This window comes from Ovis aries, chromosome 11 (assembly GCF_016772045.2).
Source record: "Ovis aries strain OAR_USU_Benz2616 breed Rambouillet chromosome 11, ARS-UI_Ramb_v3.0, whole genome shotgun sequence".
NCBI classification, from domain to species: Eukaryota; Metazoa; Chordata; class Mammalia; order Artiodactyla; family Bovidae; genus Ovis; species Ovis aries.
Window position 1 is genome coordinate 62,492,795 of NC_056064.1, and position 20,320 is coordinate 62,513,114.

The 20,320-nt window shown below is 47.2% G+C and overlaps 1 protein-coding gene across 1 annotated transcript; it reads left to right on the forward strand.

The window, feature by feature from the left end:
• Nucleotides 1-1,856: 1,856 nt before the first annotated feature.
• LOC105610541 (uncharacterized) lies at nt 1,857-10,924 on the forward strand. Its single transcript, XM_060395920.1, has 3 exons — nt 1,857-1,876; nt 7,561-8,006; nt 8,213-10,924. Exons 1-3 carry the CDS (start codon nt 1,857-1,859, stop codon nt 8,413-8,415), a joined length of 669 nt encoding a protein of 222 aa, XP_060251903.1. The 3' UTR covers nt 8,416-10,924.
• The last annotated feature ends 9,396 nt before the right edge of the window (nt 10,925-20,320 follow it).

Below are 20,320 nucleotides of genomic sequence, written 5' to 3' on the forward strand. Positions count from 1 at the left end.
AGGGCTCTCTCCCCTTTCACTTTTGTCTAGAAACCTTGGACCACTGGACAAAACCCCAAAAAGGATTGTCAGAAGATCCTCTGACCAATCCTGAGGAAATCTGGTACACTGATGGAAGAAGCTTTGTCTTGGATGGAAAAAGAAGAGCCGAGTATGCAGTGGTCTCCAATTTTGAGACCATAGAGGCTACGCCTCTGCCACCAGGTACTTCATCCCAATTAGCTGAGCTCATAGCCCTGACTCGAGCTTTAGAGCTGGGAAAAGGAGAAAGAAGAGCCATTTACACTGACTCCAAGTATGCCTTTCTGGTGCTACATGCACATGCGGCTATTTGGAAAGAAAGGGGCCACTTGACCACCTGAGGGTCCCCAATCAAATATGGTGATCAAATCCTTAGGCTCTTGGAGACAGTCCATCTGCCCGCTGAGGTTTCAGTCTCCCACTGGAAAGGATACCACAAAGGGAGCACAGAAGTGGCGCGAGGGAACCAGGCAGCTGATCAGGCAGCTAGGAGAGCAGCGTTACAGAACCATGACTTAGTAGGGGTTGCCACCCTAGTTCCACAGACTAATTTGCCAAAAACTCTTTCATATACTGAAGGTGAGACTCTTAAAGCTAAGAGCGAGGGCTTTCAAGAAGATCATATGGGGTGGTTCCAAAAGGAGGGACTCCTTTTTCTGCCTGGGAACCTCCAATGGAAGTTGGTTAACTCCTTACATGCCACTACGCATTTAGGAAAAAAGGCCCTCCAAAGATTACTAAAAAGGTCCTTCAGAGGAACAGGCTTCCAAACAACTATAAGACAGGTGGTCTCCTCTTGTCCCACTTGCCAATTAAACAACCCCCAAGGAGCTCGAAGACCCCAGCTGGCCCAGCCCATCCAACGACATGGGGCCTACCCAGGAGAGGACGGGCAGATGGACTTCACCCAGATGCCAGTTTCTCAAGGGTGTAAATACCTATTAGTCATGATAGATACATTCACAGGATGGATTGAAGGCTTTCCCACCCTGACTGAAAAGGCTGAGGAGGTGGTGAAAAAAGCTGCTCCATGAAATCATTCCAAGATTTGGTCTGCCCAGGTCATTACAAAGTGACAATGGGACATCATTTACTTCTAAGGTCACCCAAGGGGGTCTCGAAAGCATTGGGCATTACTTATTATCTCCATTGTGCCTAGAGGCCTCAATCTTCAGGAAAAATAGAAAGAGCCAATCAATTCTTAAAATCAGCAATAAAAAAAGATAACCCAGGAGACCTCCCTAGGATGAAAGGAGGCTTTACTGATAGCTCTCCTCTGTACCCACATTGCCCCTAAAGAATAGCTTGGTTTTAGTCCTTATGAGATGCTATACGGGAGACCTTTTGTTTATGTCAATGACCTCTTCCTAGATCCAGAGGTTCAGACCCTCCAGTCTTATACCATGGCGATTGGACAATTCCAACAGGATATACATTTGTGGGGTATAAACCAGGACCCAAAAGATTCTAAGGAGTCACCACTATATGCTCCAGGAACTCAAGTCCTAATTAAAGTCTGGAAAGATGGGTCCCCAAAAGCTCAACTCCAGCCCACATGAAAGGGCCCCTACCCTGTAATACTTTCTACCCCCACAGCAGTCAAGGTACCAGGGCATGACACCTGGATTCACTACTCACAAGTCAAGCCATAGAAGAAAACAGAAGAGGACACTCAATACACCTGTGAGCCCTGGGAGCTCTCAGATGCCTACTCAGGGCTATAGATGAGTGCCATTCTAGGGAGATCTCAGATTCCTACTCAGGACTACAGATGAGTGCCATTCTAATGAACACCCCCAAAATCAACACACCCGTGAGCCCCTGGGAGATCTCAGATGCCTATTCAGGACTACAGGTGAGTGCCATTCTAATGAACACCCCCAAAATCTAGTTTATGGGGATAAGATTTCTCAAGATAGCTCTAAAGAGCCAACACAGCTTGACAGATTATACTCCAAAACAGACAGGAGATAGATCTTCTGATCCCTGAACAAGGAGGGACTTGAGCCATCCTGGCAATGTGAATTTAAAATCGACTAATGCCCCTACTAGTCCTAGTTATGCTACATTGATGATGCTTATGATTCTTCCATGTGCTGTCCATTGTCTAACCTGTTTTGTCTCTGCCCAGGTCAACAAGCTGCAACATACAGTGCCAGTTCAACAAAGATGTAAAACTACAGCCGACCACGACAATATCCTTAAATGGACACCACTATAAGGACTCAGGCTTGAGAGTAGCAAGAGGGGGAGGCCCAATACCCCTCTCCGTCCCAGTTCAGCAGGAAGTAGCCAGAAAGACCTCGACGCCCCTACTCCCAATGAATTGGGCCTCCCATCTCTTGAGGGGGGAATGTCAGGTAGGTAGAACAGGGAAAAGGAGTCCAAAATGGCGGTGGCTACAAGACAAAGAAGCGAAAAGCCCGCGAAAATGAAACAAAAGAAGGTCCGAGGACAGGAGTGAGGACCTCAGATAAAACAAACAACACTCCTGGCTGGCCCAATTTACATAGGACAGGCCCAGAGAGAGATAAACATATACACAGGGGAGCCAAAGCCAGCTCTCTCTCTCTCCTGCGTGCTGGGGTGCTCTTCTTCTCATGTCTTTAGATTGACGTGCCCTCACGCCTGGAAGATGGATTTTCCTGCTATCTTCTAAATAAAGTAGAGCTGTAACACTGAGCTGTAACACTGATTTGTCTAAGAGCTATAACATGGTCCATTAGAAACCTGAGAGCTATAACACGGTCTATCCAAGACCTGAGAGCTGTGACACGCCGAGGGGGCTTTAATGTCCGTCACTCCAAATCTTTGTTGTGACGAGACAAAGAACCGAGGCACATACACTCATGTGACACAACTTTTTAAGGGCATGACATTTTTTCCACTTGGAGATTTCTTGACCTTATCTGATACTTGATCAAGTCTATTTTTGTGTCAAGGGTCAATTAACCAGGATTTAGAATATTATCAATAAACATGTGATTGAATTTTTTTTTTTAAAGATCATTTGATGTGAAATGGTAATACAAAAGACAAACAAAATTGTGATCCATCTGACTTGGATTTATCTGGGTATTTTTTTGGAGTCCAGACTGTGAATGACTGCCATATTAATAAACAAGAAATGTCACAGCCATCAGCGATTTCTGGCCTCCAAATGTGAATGAGGGCTCCCCAAACTGAGCTCCAGAGGATGCTGCCACCCCCACGGTGATTGCTGAGGAGGTGGGGGAATGCAAGAAGCAGGGTGAAGTAGGAAACAGGATGGGCCCCAGATAGCTGAGGTGCATAAGAAAGGAATGGATGCAGTGAGCCCAGAGGCTTGCAAGTTCTCACAGATAGAATGCTAAATTCCTTAACTGGATATCTGATCTTTACTGTTCAGCCAGCCTGTTCCCTTTGTTGCAAACTTGCATATAGCCTGACTCCCCCTCCTGCCTCCTTGGAGCAGTTTTCTAAGAGCTACTGAGATGCTGTCTCCTGGGGTCAGAGTCCTAAACATTCCCACCAAATAAAATCACTCTCTACTTGCAGCTTGTGACTGTAATTTTTAGTTGACAAGTCTCATTAGCAAAGAGCACAGAGGAAAACTGTCTTCAGGGGTCACACACTTCTGCCCTTTGCCTGGGGATGTTGCAGGCCAAGTCCAAGATGCAGGCACAGCTCACTAGACTTTCCAGGTGAAAAGCCTGGTACTCCTGCCATAGTTACAAAATGTCTTTTCCCACCCTCTGGCAGTCCTTCCTGCCCCACCTCCCTTCATCAGATCACCTTTTTTTTTTCCTTTTAATTGAGGTATAGTACAATATTCCTTGGGCAAACTCCAAGAGAGGGAGTGAGGGACAGGGAGGCCCGGCACGCTGCAGTCCATGGGGTTGCAGAGTCAGAGATGACTTGGAGACTGAACAACAACACAGTACAATATTCTGTAAGTTTCAGGTGGACAACATAGTGCTTCACAGCTCCAAACATTACATTCCCTTTACAGTTACTTCATAAAATTTTACCTATATTCCCTGTGCTGTATGATATACCCTTATAGCTTATTTGTCTTACACATAGTTTGTATCTCTTAATCCCTTTGTCCTACCTTGCCCCTCCCCACTGGTAACTGCTAGTTTGTTCTGTATATCTGTGAGTCTGTTTTTTCGGTGGTTGTTATTGTTGCAGGAAGGAGGACCCCTTCCAGGCCCTGAAACCGGCCTCTTGTTTAACACTCGAAAATGAATTGTCCGAGGAGACACATGTGCTGACAAAGCAAGAGATTTTATTGGAAAGGGCCCCCAGGGGAGAACAGGAGGGTAAGGGAACCCAGGCGAACAGCTCTGTCACATGGCTTGCAGTCTCAGGCTTTATGGTGATAGGATTAGTTTCCGGGTTGTCGTTAGCCAATCATTCTGACTAGCCAGTCCTTCCTGGTGGTGCACACCTTGTTCAGCCAAGATGGATGCCAGAGAGAAGGATTCTGGGAGGTGGTCGGACATGAGATGTCTCCTTTTGACCTTTCCTGAACTCTTCTGGTTGGTGGGAGCTTATCAGCTCCGTGTTCTTTACCAGGACCTCCTGTTGTGAAACAGCTCATGCAAATGATTACTATGGTGCCTGGCCAGGGTGGGCGGTTTCAATCGGTGTGCTTCCCCTAACACTGTTATATTCACTAGTTTGTTGTATATTTTAGATTCCACATGTAAGTGATGTCTGTCTCTTTGTGACCCCATAGACTGGGGCCAACCATGCTCCTCTGTTCATGGGATTCTCCAGCAAGAATATTGGAGTGGATTGCCATTTCTTCCTCCAGGGGATCTTCCTGATCCAGGGACTGAACCCGCATCTACTGCATTGCAGGTGGGTTTTTTTTTTGTTGTTGTTGTTGTTGTTTTTAACCACTGAGACACCTGGGAAGCCCCTGAGGAATTTAGGATAATGGATTCAAACTTCGTATCAAATTTTCATCCAGCAAATCAGATGGACCTCATTCTTGCTGTTGACTGAACCTTGTTACAAAGTACCTAAGATGCATGTCAACTTCAGACCCAGGTATAATAACATTTTCTAAGCTAGAGTAGTAGATCTTACCCTTCTCCCCACTTTTCTTTGCGTGTGTCGCCAACAGTATTCCCATGCTCCCGGTCTGATGGTTTGCCGCTTCTCCAACAGGCCAAGCTGTTCCAATGGCCCAGTCCCACAGTACCCTCCCCCCCCACCTTTCTTGTCATAGAAGCTAAAAATGCCAAGGCTCGCCTCTCAGACTCTGTAGGGCTGGAGTATGGATGGGCATGTGGCCTGATCCTGGCCAACAGTTTCTGTGGGAAAGCATTTAGGCACAATTTTTCCCCTCCTGCAGATTCAAGAGAGGAAATTCCTTTCTTGGCTAGATGTGTGAGTACCTGCAGTGTTTATAAATGCTCAACTTTGTCTTTTGACCATAAGGAAGGGATACTGCTGAGAAGCTGAGAGTAGACAAATGGAAAGTCAGAAATTGGAAAGCACCATTGTTCTCAGAGTTGTAGTTGAACCATTGCCTCTACCCCAGGGCCCACCACTGACCCTTTGAACCTCTGATCATGTGAAATAATAAATATCCTTATTGGCTATGCTAGTGGTTTCAGGGCCCCTTTCGGGTCTTGAAAATTACCAAGGACCCCAAAGAGCTTCTGTCTGAGTGTGCTATGGATCAGCATTTACCATATTAGAAACTGAGACAAAGTTTGTATATTTATAGGCAAAGATAAACTCATTTGATGTTCATATAAACAACATGGATTTATGAAAACATGATGATATTTTCTAAAAGAAAAAGAACTAGTAAGAAGAGTGGTTATTCTACCATTCTGCAAACCCCTTTAATGTCTGAGGGAACAGGAGATGGCTGGACTCTAACAATAACCGCCCCGCACTTGATCTCTGTGCTGGCACATATCACATAGCCGCTGGAAGAATGAAGGGGTCTCAGTCTTACTGTAAAAATGCTTTAGCTTCATGGATGCCTTAAAAGTGTTGTAGGAATCCTTGGGAATTCCCCCAATCTCATTTTGAGCAGTGGTGGTCTAAGCAGTTCTTTTTGGCTGTACCAGGGACTTGCAGGATCTTAGTTCCCTGTGAAGTGAAAGTGAAGTCGCTCAGTCGTGCCCAACTCTTTGCGACCCCATGGATACCAGGCTCCTCCGTCCATGGGATTTTCTAGGCAAGAGTACTGGAGTGGGTTGCCGTTTCCTTCTGCAGGGAAGACCAGGGATCAAACCCAGAAGTGGAAGTGCGGAATCCTGACCACTGGAATTCCCATAAACCCTTCTTGATTGGGTTTACTACCTGGAGTGAAAATCCTGTAATTGATAACACCTCCTCAGGGTTGATGCATCCGTTCCTTCCAGGCCTCCTCCCCTCCCAGAACCTCCCCGACATTCTCCTCCATTAGGTCCTTGCTTGACTCCCTCTCACTTCACTTAAGGCTCCAACAACAATTTCATATCCATTGAGAAACCCTCTTGCACCACCTGGTAACTGTTTCCTTACATAGCATTTATTACCATCCTACACTTACTTTTATTTTTTAGATCAGTCTGCCATTTAAGAATGTAAGCTTCACATGGGCAGGTGTTTTGTTCTATTTTCCAGTACAGGCATTCAGCAGATATTTGTAAAATGAATACACGAGGGAATGAATGTGAGTGATGATATAAGGATACTCTAGAATATACTCTAACTGATGTGAAAATGAGTCATTTTCCAGAAAGTAGAAGAATGGTTGCTGGAGGCTGGGGTAAGGGGTAAGGGTAAGGGGGAGTTATACCTTATTTGATATAGAATTTCAATCGGGAAAAATGAAAAAATTCTGGAGATGGATATGTGGTGATGGTTGCACAACACTGTGAATGGACTTAATGCCTAGAATTGTGCACTTGGTTAGGATGGCAAGTCTTTTATCACAAGTAAAAAATAAGCTATTCACAAACACTGGCATTTTATTACAAGAAACAAATTACCTGTAATATAGTCACACGTGAGGGAGCACCTATACATCTACTGAAACATTATTCTCATCACCAGCAAAGCCTTGGCTCAGTCGTTGGTTGGATTCATTTGCAAAAATTTCCATTCCCCGTCACTTATTCTTCACAACTGAGTCAGCTGGGGAAGAGTAGATCATCTATTTGAACGAAAGCAGGGGGAAAACTGCATTAAACAGCTTCATATTACGACAGATATAAAAATCACAGTTTGTGGCCGCACACACACGCAGGCATGCACACACACATAGGCACGCACCCACACATGCACACACACGCAGGCGCGCACGCACACACACACACACACAACACACGGAGGGTTAGGAAACAGCCTGTCCATTTTGGCTGCACAGGCAGGGATTTTGATTTCCTTGGCTTCAGCGCTGTGCTTGGAGCGGGGTCATCAGGAGAAACTGATCAAGTCCAGGGGTCCATCGACCTTGGGCTGGATCCATCAGGGACACAAAAAACAGACTGCCCAGCCCTCCCCCCCCTAGGGGCACAGACAAAAGTGTCGTTGATACTGAAGCTGTGAAAGCTTCAGAAGGTCCCAGGGGAGGAAACTTGGCCTGAGCGGCGAAGCGTCGGGAGCGCCGGGCGGGTGCGGTCCAGGCCTGGGCGTCGTCCGCACCGCGCGCTCCCTCGGGGGAGGAAAGGGGCAGCCGGCCCGCAGGCTCTGCGCGGTAGGCTCCCCAGCGTCTGCGGGGTCTCTCAAAAGGGCGCCGCCTGTGGAAAAGGCTCGTGGTGCATGTGGAAGGAGAGGTCAAGGTAACCGAGCGTTGACGGACAAGGCCGGGGAGAAACGCACGACAGTCGTGTCAGAGCCGTTCTCCGGCCGGTTGGCTCCGCCGGCGTCCAGGCGCTCAGTCCCCGGCGTCCAGGCGCTCAGTCCCCGGCCTGGCGACGCCGGGGCCGCAGCACGCCAGGCCTCCCTGCCCGTCACCGTCTCCCGGAGCCTGCGCAGACGGACGACAGGTAATTGCTTACCTCCCTTCACGTCGTCTTCTGTGCTGTTAACGTCTCCTCCGACCACAGGGCGGGTTCAGCACTCGCGGGCGCGTGCGGACCCCAGCCCTCGGCGGGCGGGCCGGCCGGGCGTGTCTGGCGGGGAGAAAGCGGCGGCCGAGCGGGAGGGCACCGCCGGGAAGGCTTTGCGGCCTCACTCACGGCTTCTCCCGCAGGCCCTCTGCTTTCCCTGAGCGCGCGCCCATACAGCGAGATCCGCAGCTGCAGATGGGTTTTCCTCAGAAGAACGCCCGCGCGGGACTCCGGGGCCTTTCCACAGACGCCCTCCCGGCGCCCCTCCTCAGACCCCGTCTGGGCGCTTCAGCCTGTGGCCCACGTTGCGGCTGGGGTGGGGCCTCCGTTTTCTGCTTCCGCTTAAACCGTCCCTCCTGCCGCCTCGCCGAGTGTGGACCGTGTTGCTCAGGCCAGCCACCGCTGTGGAAAACGGCCAAGACAGGTTGTCCTTGGGAGACACTCGGCAAGTTCCTTAGGAAAAACGGAGCTCATCCCAAGAAACAGGGCAGAGCTGGGGCCAGTACAGTCATCTCTAGGTTCCACAGAAATCCGTTTCTTGGCTTTTTATATTATTATTAAGACTTTCAACAAAAAACTTTTGGACCATTTTTAAAGTTTTTATAGAATTTGTTACCAGATTGTTTCTGGTTTATGTTTTGGCTTTTTGGTTCCAAGGCATGTGGGTTTTTAGCTCCTTGACCAGGAACGGAACCCACATCCCCTGCATGGGACGGCGAAGTCTCAAGCCCTGGACCGCCAGGGAAGTCAGCATCTATCATTAGACATTTTTCTGTGGTCCCTAATTGCCTAAATATTGAATTTTCTTCACGTAAATGTTAGGTAAAGACGACCAGGACACCAAAACAGTGTCTAACAGGCTTTTTCATGGCAAAGTGCTCCCAGGCGGGGTTCCCGGACCGAACAAGGCAGGTCGAGGAAGTCTGCGCCCAGACGGTGTTGGGGGTGGTTTTTATACGTTAGTTGCGAGGGATGGTCAGGCTAGATGGACGGGGGCTCGGATAGGTCGCCAGGCCGAGGCGTCGCGGGCTGACAAGTCCCTCTACGTGGCTGGAGTGGGGCGGCTGGAGCTGGTGAAATGTGCTGTCATTGGCCCCCGGGATCTGGGAGGCGCCTGCCCTTAGGGACTTCCCCCCCGACGGGGGCGGGAGAGGAGGGGCGGCCCATCATGGCCCCCGGGGCCGCCTTACAGTAAACACTATGCTGAACAGAGGAGTCCTGGCCTCTTCACAAGTCAGTTTCCAGTTGCCTCCTCAGAACTCTCGCCTCATGGTGGGGGTCCGTGGGCGGGCTGGAGGGAACCCCAGAATGTGACACAGAGTTCCAGTTGCTCTGGAGGATGGTCTAACAGCAGAGAACACCGCGAGGAGATGCTGGTGAGACTGAAGCCCAGCAGAAAAGTGTGTGGGGAGAGTGAGCTGCCTCTGCCACAGGGGCAGCACCTCCAGGGGTGACACGCACACACACCCACGGGCGGCTGTCCCCTGAAGGCCTGCATGCCCAATACTTGCCCAGACTCAAAGAGCCTGCAGTCAGTGACAGAGATATCAGTGGTTTAACGGATCTTACTCAAGGGTCCTGGAGAACACCCTACATGGGCTGCAGACAGCAGGTGGGACATGGGAGCAGCCTTTGCTGCTTGGGAGAGAGGGCAGTGACCAGGTAAAGTGGAGACTGATGTCAAGTGGGCACAGCAGTTACCAGAGAAAACAGCAAAGGCGGCCCCCGCCCCGCCCCGTTGGCCCTCTGATGGGCTGCCACGGTGCAGGTGGTTCTGATCTGAAGATCTGGATGGTCACTAGCTGCAGCAGGGGCAAAGATGTAGCCATTTGTTGATTAGGCTCTTCAATTAAGAGGGGCAGCCAGCCAGGTGAGTAGGGCACACAATAGCCAGGGAATGGTCGAGCAGGAATGGACAGAGAGCAGGAAAACAGCCGTCTCGATGGCCTGATCTCACACACACAGGCGTGCAATTGCACACGTGCATGTGCACAGGCACGCACGTGCACACACACACACACACACACACACACACACACACACACACTACTGCAGATGGGAGGAGGGGGCATCTTCAGATCATCGTGTCTCCGGCTATGATCTCTCAAGGTGTTACTCCAGGAATGGGAATGAAGGAAAGAGGGCAGGAGGAGGGCTTAAATGTCAAGGAAGGTCCTGGTTTTCCCCCACCCCTGCCTATCAGGTATGGGCCCTTTAACATTCTTCCTGGGCTTCTGGTGAGCCCCCTTGGCCTGAATGGGACCCTGAGTATGTTTTTTGCTTTCTGTCCTTCCCCTGAGACACAGGGCTTCATCCTGGGAAGATAAGACTAAGAAGCGCATCAGAATCCCCCTCAAGGGACCAGGTAGCCACTGCAGGAGGCGCCTTTTTGCGTCATGTCCTGGGTCTCTCTGCAGGGCCTGACTCTTGTCACAGTGCAGGAAGGACAGCCCCACCTCTGCCCATCACCAGCAGGGCACTGACCACACGAAGTTGGCACAATTCACAGCATCCTCTGCCCCTCCCCCAACTAGCAGCATCACAATCCCTTTCAGCCTTCCCGCCAGCTGAAGTCATCCTTATCCTCATCAGAGTTCCCCACCCTCGCCTCCCCTCCTTGCCTCTGTCATCTCAGTCAGAGGATGTGAACTTTCTGGTGGACCTTTAAGCTGTTGACATTGAAGAGAAGTGAGCCCCTGAGTCACACGGGCTGAATCGTGTTCTCAGGTTCAGTGAAGCCCAACCCCCAGTACCTCAGAATGTAGCCTATTTGGAGATGAAGTCGGTAAAGAGGTAGTTAGTTTATTTTTTTTTCTTTTCTTTTTTGAGAGGTAGTTAGTTTAAATGAGGTCCTAACCCAACATGCCTGGTGTCTTTCAAACAGAGGGAGGGCCTCCTGGGTCAGAGGCATAACTGTGTGAAGTGGCAGCAAGACGCCTCAGAGGAAACTGACCCTGCAGTCACCATGACTTTGGACTTCCAGTCTCCAGACCTGTGAGAAGATGGATTTCTGTTGGAACCACTGAGTTTGGTATTTTCTGATTGCACCCTGAGCAAACTAGTACATAGTCCCACAGTCCTCACTGGGCCCAGGGGCCTCTGGACTTCATCTTGGGGCAACATATACACGTGTGCACACACGTACATACACACACATTGGGTGGGCAAGAGGTTGTCTATTGAGGTGGAGGGGCTGATAAACGAACTGTGGAAGCAGCACCCTTCTGTCCACTGTCCATGAGATATCCAGACAGCGAGTTGAGCCCTTTGATTTCCTGCTGGGAATGGGGACATCCACCCCAAACCTGGTCTGGGGCCCACCTTGAAGCTGGGCCGACCTTGTGGGTCTGTCCTTCTGCTTCCTTTCCTCCTGTTCTCCACCTGGTTCCCTCCTGTTGTCCCTCCAGGTCACAAAGGGAAATTCCCCAGGGCCCAGCCCTGCCTCTCTGGGGACCCTGCTTCATTCCTGGGGCTGCCCTAACAAAAGGGACTGGTCCCAAAGCTCTGGGCGACTCAACCCCTCTGCGCTGGGCCCCTGAGACTACAGAAGGAGAAAACAGCGGGTTCCTGTAGCTGTGAGAGGGATCAGAGAGCTTGCTCAGTGCCGACCCGCTTTTCCTAGCCTTTTTGCTCAGTCCCTCAGCCGTATAGGACTCTTCGACTCTTCATGACTCCATGGACTGTAGCCTGCCAGACTTCTCTGTCCATGAGATTTTCCAGGCAAGAATACTGGTGTGGGTTGCCACTGTCTATTCCAGGGGATCTTCCCAACCCAGGGATTGAACCCACGTCTCTTGCATCTCCTGCAGTGGCAGGGATCCTTGACCACTGTGTCACGTGGGAAGCCCTTTTCTTTGGGAGAAAGGATTTGATCTTTCTTACAGCGAAGGTGATAGGAGAGCTAGCTGGGACCAGAGCGCAGAGCTGCCCTCTAGTGGCTCCTTAGGGCCAGGCCGGCTTCTCCAGGAAGTCATGTCTTGTGTGCGTGGGTACTAAGTCCCCTCAGTCATGTCTGACTCTTTGTGACCCTATGGACTGTAGACTGCCAGACTCCTCTATCCATGGATTTTCCAGGCAGGAATGCTGGAGTGGGTTGCCATGCCCTCCTCTAGGGGATCTTCCCGACCCAGGGATCAAACCCACGTATGCATTTTCTGCATTGGTAAGCAGATTCTTTACCACTAGCTCCGCCTAGGAAGCCCAAGTCATGTTTTAAGAGTTCCTTAGAAAATAAATAAAAACTTAAAAAATTAACTATTGGAGAGAATATTGATTTCTCTCTTTTCTTCCTTTTCCTCCCTATAGTGCTGAGGAATAGAGGAAGGAGATGGGAAGCAGAGAAACAAGATGGGAGGGGCATTTAACTACATGTTAGATAAAGGCGCAATTAAACATCCCCATGAAAGAACCATTAGTCTGCTTGCTCTGTGACACTTCAAGTTTGGCACCTTTTAGCAAACTAGCTAGAAAGTCAGCTTGGTAACTGTATCAAGCATTATTTTACTGGGATAGGTTATTTTATTGAATTCTTACATAAAACCTAGACAGAGGCACTTTTATTTTGATCATCATCATCATCCCCATAGAAATGAGGAAACTGGAGTAAGGAGAGGTAACCCGACTTACTTGGGGGTGCTGAGCTGTTGAGTCTGAAATTGGGATCCTGTCCAAGTTTTGGGCACAGGACCACATGTTAACTCCTCTGTTGAGCCAACCAGCAGTGAGACTTAGGGTTCTCAGGACCCTCCTGTCCTCTGGGCTTACCAATATTCCCTCATCTGTGTCTCGGCCCCCCCCTCGAAACTCTGACATTCTCCATACCCATCAGACATGGAGGGAGGCACAAACTGATTTTTACTTCCCACAGTCCAGTAAGCAACCTGTGACTCTAGGTCATTGGACCAAATTATAATAATTGTAAAGAAATGAAGGCCAGGGAAATTTTTCTTTGGCAGAAATTTTTCTAGCAGAAAAGACAGTTATTTCCAAAGATTGCGAACCACCCTCTGATCTCCTTTGTTTCAAGTCATTTAAGACAGCCTGCCAAAGGGAAGTAACCAACTCAGAATGCTACCACACATACCCATTAATTCCACAAGTATGTATTTTGTATCCAAAGAATAAAGATCCGATTGTGTTTCCAGAACAGAACTCCAGGGACACAGTAGGGAGCAGCAGCAGTAAGGACAGAGGACAGGGGACAGTTGGTGCTCAGATAAAGAAGGAGGCATGCAGTCATTTCAGACGGTGGCAGACGACATGACTGGAATGAATCTAGGAAGTGGGACAGAGAGGCTCTCAGGACCACCTTAACCGGAGAGGCCAGGGAAGTCCTTTGAGACATGGCATTTGACAGAGACCCAAGTGGGAAGAAAGAGCCCAAGGAGAGCCAGCTGGGCCACGATCTGGGGAACAGTCTCAGACGAGAGACATTAGCATGTGAGAGATGCTGACCCAAGAGGAGTCAACATGTTAGAGATGTGCAAGGAGGAATGAGTTGACAGTTGAAAATATCCAGTTAGATATTCAAGTAGAAATGAGTTGATGCCTGGAGTCTGAGGTTCAAGAGAGAACCTTGAACAACCTCGAAGCAAGGTAGAAGATAGTGACTTGAAAGTCATCAACCTAGACGTGTGTCTAGTGCCAAGGGATTGGATGAGAGCCTCTAGGGAGAGAGTCTGGGTGGAGAAGTGGAGACGGCTGCGGAGAAACCCAGGCCCTCCACTCAGAGCCACTGGTCTGATGACGTTGCTGGAGAAACAGCCCCTGAGGCAGAGTGTGATGGTGACTCTGGCGGAGAAGCCAAGAAGAGGCTTCAACAAGGCAGCTGAGCTAAATGCTCCTGAGAAACCAAGTAAGATGGGAGCAGGACACCTGGCCATTGGATATGACACGCTAGAGGGCACGGATGTCCTCCAAAAGGCCTCTTCAAAATTGGCAGAGATGAAGGACAGGTCACAGGGCACATGAGAGAAAAGGGGAGAAGCAGACACAGTGAACAAGACTAGAGGAAATGTTTGTGTCCACGTATTCGCCTCTGCCTAGACCCTTCCTCCTCTTGTTGTTCAGTTGCTCAGTCACGTCTGACTCTTTGACTCCTCTGCCCCTGGAATTTTCCAGGCAAGAACACCGGAGTGGGGTGCCGTTTCCTGCTCTAGGAGATCTTCTGGACCCAGTGATGGAGCCTGTCTCTTGTGTCTCATACATTGGTGGGCGGATTCTTTACCACTAGCGCCACCTGGGAAGACCCCCTCATCCTCATACCTCTCAGGTCCTAAAGAGTAGGGAGGGGTCTGCATTTGCTATTTACCATCCTTTACAATCCCAAGAATTCACTGTTTTATTAAAAATAAAATATGTTGATCACTAGGAAGATTTACTAATGGCTTAAAATGAGTGTAATCATGTGGAAAGTATCAGTTGTCTTAGCCTGGGTTCTCTCGAAAACACAGCCTGAAGCAGAAGCTTTGTGCTACCAGTGTGTTAGGAAATAGGATTTCAGTGGGTGGGAGTGAGGGACCAGGGCAGGGAGGCTCAAAAGGAGGAGAAGGCACTACCAGGAGGGAGATGCAGTATCGACCCTGTCGCTGCTCACTGTCTCCATTGCAATACTGGAGCATGACACCAGAAGGACCATTTGCTCATCGTTAATGAGACTTTACCTGTTACCCACATGATTAGCCCTTCCTCTCCTGGGCTATATACAGTATCAGAGAAAGTATTGTATGTATGTGTGTATGTATTATTTCTCATTACAGTAAAATATAATAACATAAAATGTACCATTTAAACAACTTTTAAGCATAGGAAAAGTATTTAAAACTTGAAAATAGGTGAAAGATTGCTGAGGTTTCTTTCTGGGCAGTACTGATTCTGATTTTGTGCTATTTTGAAATTCGGTTGGTGCAGAGATTAATTCATATTTCTGCCCACTAGTGATGCAAATAATACCTGTCCTGGATGTGTGTATTTTGTGTTCACAGGAGTTGTGATCCTATCTTCTTATTTAAAAAGAAACCCAAAACACCTAAGGTGAAATTCACATAAAATTAACCATTTTAAAGTAAAAAATTCAGTGGAAAATAATACATTCACAATGTTGTACAAACATCACATCAGTCTAGTTCCATAACATTTTATCACCCCAAAATAAAACCTCATATATACATTAAACAGTTATTTTCATTCTCTCCTTGTTCTTGTCACTGGTAACTACCAATCTGCTTTTTTTTCTCTTGAAATTCACCAAAGCATGTTCAGTCTATATTTTCCTGAAAACTCTAATAGTATCAGGGACGGGGGAGCCAGGTGGGTGGGGGGCCGTCTATAGGGTCGCACAGAGTCTGACACGACTGAAGCGACTTAGCAGCAGCAGCATCTAATGCTATTGTTTAGATCTTTACACTATTTGGAGTTTATTCTGGTGTATGGTGTTCAGTCCAGTCCAGTTCAGTTGCTCAGTCGTGTCTGACTTTTTGCGACTGCAGCACACCAGGCCTCCCTGTCCATCACAACTCCTGGATCTTACTCAAACTCATGTCCATCAAATCGGTGACGCCATCCAACCATCTCATCCTCTGTCGTCCCCTTCTCCTCCCATCTTCAATCTTTGCCAGCATCAGGGTCTTTCCCAATGAGTCAGCTGTTCACATCAGGTGGCCAAAGTATTGAAATTTCAACTTCAGCATCAGTCCTTCCAATGAATATTCAGGACTGATTTCCTCTAGGATGGACTGGTTGGATCTCCTTGCTGTCCAAGGGACTCTCAAGAGTCTTCTCCAGCACCACAGTTCAAAAGCATCAATTCTTCGACGCTCAACTTTCTTTATTGTCCAACTCTCACATCCATACTTGACTATAAGAAAAACCATAGTTTGACTAGACAGGCCTTTGTTGGCAAAGTAATGTCTCTGCTTTTTAATATGCTGTCTAGGTTGGCCATAATTTTTCTTCCAAGGAGCAAGCGTCTTTTAATTTCATGGCTTAGGGAGTCTTCTAATTTCATGCTGGTTGTCATTATTTAAGGAACCTCCACACCGTCCTCCATAGTGGCTGCAATCAATTTACATTCCCAGCATCGGTTCCCTTTATCCCACACCCTCTCCAGCATTTATTGTCTTCAGAGTTTTGACAATGGCTATTCCAACCAAAGTGAAATGATACCTTATTGTAGTGTTCATTTGCGTTCCTAAATATTATTTAGGGCTGTTGGCATCTTTATGTGTGTTTTTTTTTTTAAAGGATGTGAGTTAACCTTACTTCTTGAAATTAGTCTCTCGAATGACTGCCCTGTTTTGAATCCTTTTTTGATGACTACACCTAAGATATTTCTTGAGGGCAGGTGTTTTTTACTTACAGCTGTACAGGACTTGGTGGTGCCCCTCAGCACAGCTTTTAAAGTTGTTACAGGAAATGGCCACAGGTGGCAGCATTTCTTCATGTGCCACACTTTGGAATTTCATTTTTATTTTATATTAGAGTTGATTTCGGATGTTGTGGGGTTTTTCTCTGTGTGCGTATAGAGAAACTTAATTCAGTATACATATATGTGTATCTATTCTTTTCAGGGTTCTTTCCCCATGAAGTTTTTGTTACAGTGTGTTCAGTAGACTTCCGTGTGCTTTCTAGTAGGTTTTTTTGCTTATCTATAGGATACATATTAATGTGTATATGTTAATTGCAAATTCTTCATGTGTCCCTCTGCTCTAACACTTTTTTTTGGATAATCATAAGTAAGTTTTCTAAGTTAGTGAGTATTTTTCTTCTGTAAATGAGTTGATTTGTATAAATTTATAGATTCCACTTGTCAGTGATATGTCATGATATTTGTCTTTCTCTCTCTGGTTTCTTTCACTTAGTATGATAATCACTCGCCCTGTGTGTGCTGCTGCCAATGGCATTATCTTGTCCTGTTTTGTGGATGAGTAGTATTCCTGTGTAGAGGTGTACCACTTAGTCTTATTTTTTGGTGGATGGACATTTTGGTTGATCCTATGTATTGGCTATTGTAAATTGTGCTGCCCTGAAAAGAGGTTGTCAACTTAAAAAATAGTCACAACCTAGAAGTTGAGGGTCAGTTCTCTAGGGTTACTTGAGATGCTGTCTCCCAGGTGTGAGGTCCTGAAAATTCCCACCAAATAAAACATAAACACAAATTGTAGGTTGTAACTATTTTTTAAGTCAAGAGTTGCATGCTTCATTTTGAATTATGATTATTTCCAGATCTAAGCCCAGAAGTGGGGTTGCTGGGTCATATGGTTCCTCTCCTTTTGTTTTGTAAGGAACCTCCATGCAGTTTTCCATAGTGCCTGCAGCCATTTACATCCCCACCAAGAGTGTAGGAGGATTCCCTTTTCCCTATGCCCTCTTCAGCACTTATTCTCGGTAGATCTTTTTGATGATCGCCATTCTGACCAATATGAGTTGATGCCTCATTGTAGTTTTGATTTCCATTGATTTACTATTTAGTGAGTTGGAGTATTTTTCCAGGTGTTTTTGATCTTATACCGTGTGGTGCAATTTATCTCTTGAAATCGGCTTCTTGAAAGTCTGCCCTATCGTGAATTCCATTCTGATGATTTACCCCAGGACGTTACTTGAGGGCAGGTATCATTTAGAGCCCCAAAGGTCTTGTGAATATCAAAAGCCCATCAGCACCGATTTTAAAGTTAAGGGAAGCAGTAACAAGGAAACAGCATTTCTTCCTGCCTTGTTGCTTGGGCAACCAGAGCCTTAGGCAAAGCCTGTTCCTGCATTGTCAGTTAAAAGTGGAATGTGCCAGAAGAAACACCTAAGGCTGGTGTTAAGGAACTTCCTCCCCCCTTTATCCCTAGGACACATCTCAATTTCTGCAAGACTACTATATGCAGGTCAGGAAGCAACAGTTAGAACTGGACAGGGAAAAACAGACTGATTCCAAATAGGAAAAGGAGTATGTCAAGGCTGTATATTGTCACCCTGCTGATTTAAATTATATGCAGAGTACATCGTGAGAAACGCTGGACTGGAAGAAGCACAAGCTGAAATCAAGATTGCCGGGAGAAATATCAATAACCTCAGATATGCAGATGACACCACTCTTATGGCAGAAAGTGAAGAGAAACTAAAAAGCGTCTTGATGAAAGTGGAAGAGGAGAGTGAAAAACTTGGCTTAAAGCTCAACATTCAGAAAACGAAGATCATAGTATCTGGTCCCATCACTTCATGGCAAATAGATGGGGAAACAGGGGAAACAGTGTCAGACTTTATTTTGGGGGGCTCCAAAATCACTGCAGATGGTGACTGCAGCCATGAAATTAAAAGACGCTTACTCCTTGGAAGGAAAGTTATGACCAAACTAGAGAGCATATTGAAAAGCAGAGACATTACTTTGCCAACAAAGGTCCGTCTAGTCAAGGCTATGGTTTTCCAGTGGTCACGTATGGATGTGAGAGTTGGACTGTGAAGAAAGCTGAGTGCCGAAGAATTGATGGTTTTGAACTGTGGTTTTGGAGAAGACTCTTGAGAGTCCCTTGGGCTGCAAGGAGATCCAACCAGTCCATTCTAAAGGAGATCAGTCCTGGGTGTTCTTTGGAAGGAATGATGCTAAAGCTGAAACTCCAGTACTTTGGCCACCTCATGTGAAGAGTTAACTCATTGGAAAAGACTCTGATGCTGGGAGGGATTGGGGGCAGGAGGAGAAGGGGACGAGAGAGGATGAGATGGCTGGATGGCATCACTGACTCGATGGATGTGAATTTGAGTGAACTCTGGGAGTTGGTGATGGACAGGGAGGCCTGGTGTGCTGCGATTCATGGGGTCGCAAAGAGTCGGACACGACTGAGCGACTGAAATGAACTGAACTGAACTGTGTGGAGGGTGCAGTCATCTGCATTTGGGGTGACCCTGAGGCTGGAGGCTGGAAGTGGGAACCCCCCAGCAGGAGACTTTGAGCCCAGGGAACTTTTCAAAGCTCTTCCAGCCTAGAGGCTCTGCTGTACTTTGGGTGCAGCAGGCTTGGTTTCTCTGCAGTAAGGCTCACTGCTGTCTAAAGAATGCAAGCTCAGGAAGAAGGCAACAGTTGCTCCTGGTACATCGGAGGCGCCTGCCTGGCACAAATCTCCCAGGTTTAAAAAAATATCTTTTAAAAGTTTATTTATTTTTTAATTGAAGGATAATTGCTTTACATAATTTTGTTTTTTCCTGTCAAACATCAACATGAATCAGACATAGGTGTACATATGTCCCCTTCCTCTTGAACTTCCCATCCATCTCCCTCCCCATCCCACCCCTTTAGGTTGATGCAGAGCCCCTGTTCGAGTTCCCTGAGACATACAGCAAATATCCATTTTACATATGGTAATAAATTTCCATGTTATTCTTTCCATACCTCTCACTCTTTCCTCCCCTCTCCATGTCCATAAGTCTGTCTCTCTGTTTCTCCATTGCTGCCTTGCAAATACAGTCATTGGCACTACCTTTCTAGATTTCGTATATGTGCATCAGTATGCGATAGTTATCTTTCTTTTTCCAACTTACTTCATTCTGTGTAATAGGCTCTAGGTTCATCCACCGCATTAGAGCGGATTCCCAGCTCTTTCAGTGAGACGACAACCCGGCCTTGGGATGCAAGCCTGCTTAGGTTCCAGGGGTGTGACAAAGCCCAGGTCACCATGGCGAGAGAGGAGTAGAGTCAGCATTTTTCCTCTTTTCATCTTCTCCTTCTTCTATAACTTGCATTGTCCTATATGGATGAAGTTCAGTGTTTTGAGGTTGTTTTTTTCCTTTTTGATATACAACAACATGATTCAATAATACATAGGTATATATGTTATTTTTTGGGTTTGTTGTAGCCACACGTTCCAGGAAACAAACTCACTCAGAAGGACAATGCAGATAGTGAAGTGCAGTTTATTACACCGGTGGGCCCAAGGCAGAGTCTCCTTTTAGCCAAGGACCCCAACCAGCATTTGTGAAAATCTTAAATACCCCATGTGTACGTGTCTGAACCCACCACTCCAAATTCCTTGAGACGTACATAAACCAAGGAAAATACAATCCCAATAACCCCATTATTCACGTACTATGTGCTCATGTGCTCAAACAGTCAAACAATTAGCCGATAATCAATAAACCTGAGGTTACACTCCAATAGATACAGAAAAATTTATGGCCTGTCTGGACAAAGGGGTGATTAGTGTATGTTTTCTCTTAGGCGATGAGTAACCTAGATACAATCTTCAAGGTTCCTCTGTCTGGAGGGGGTCTTATCC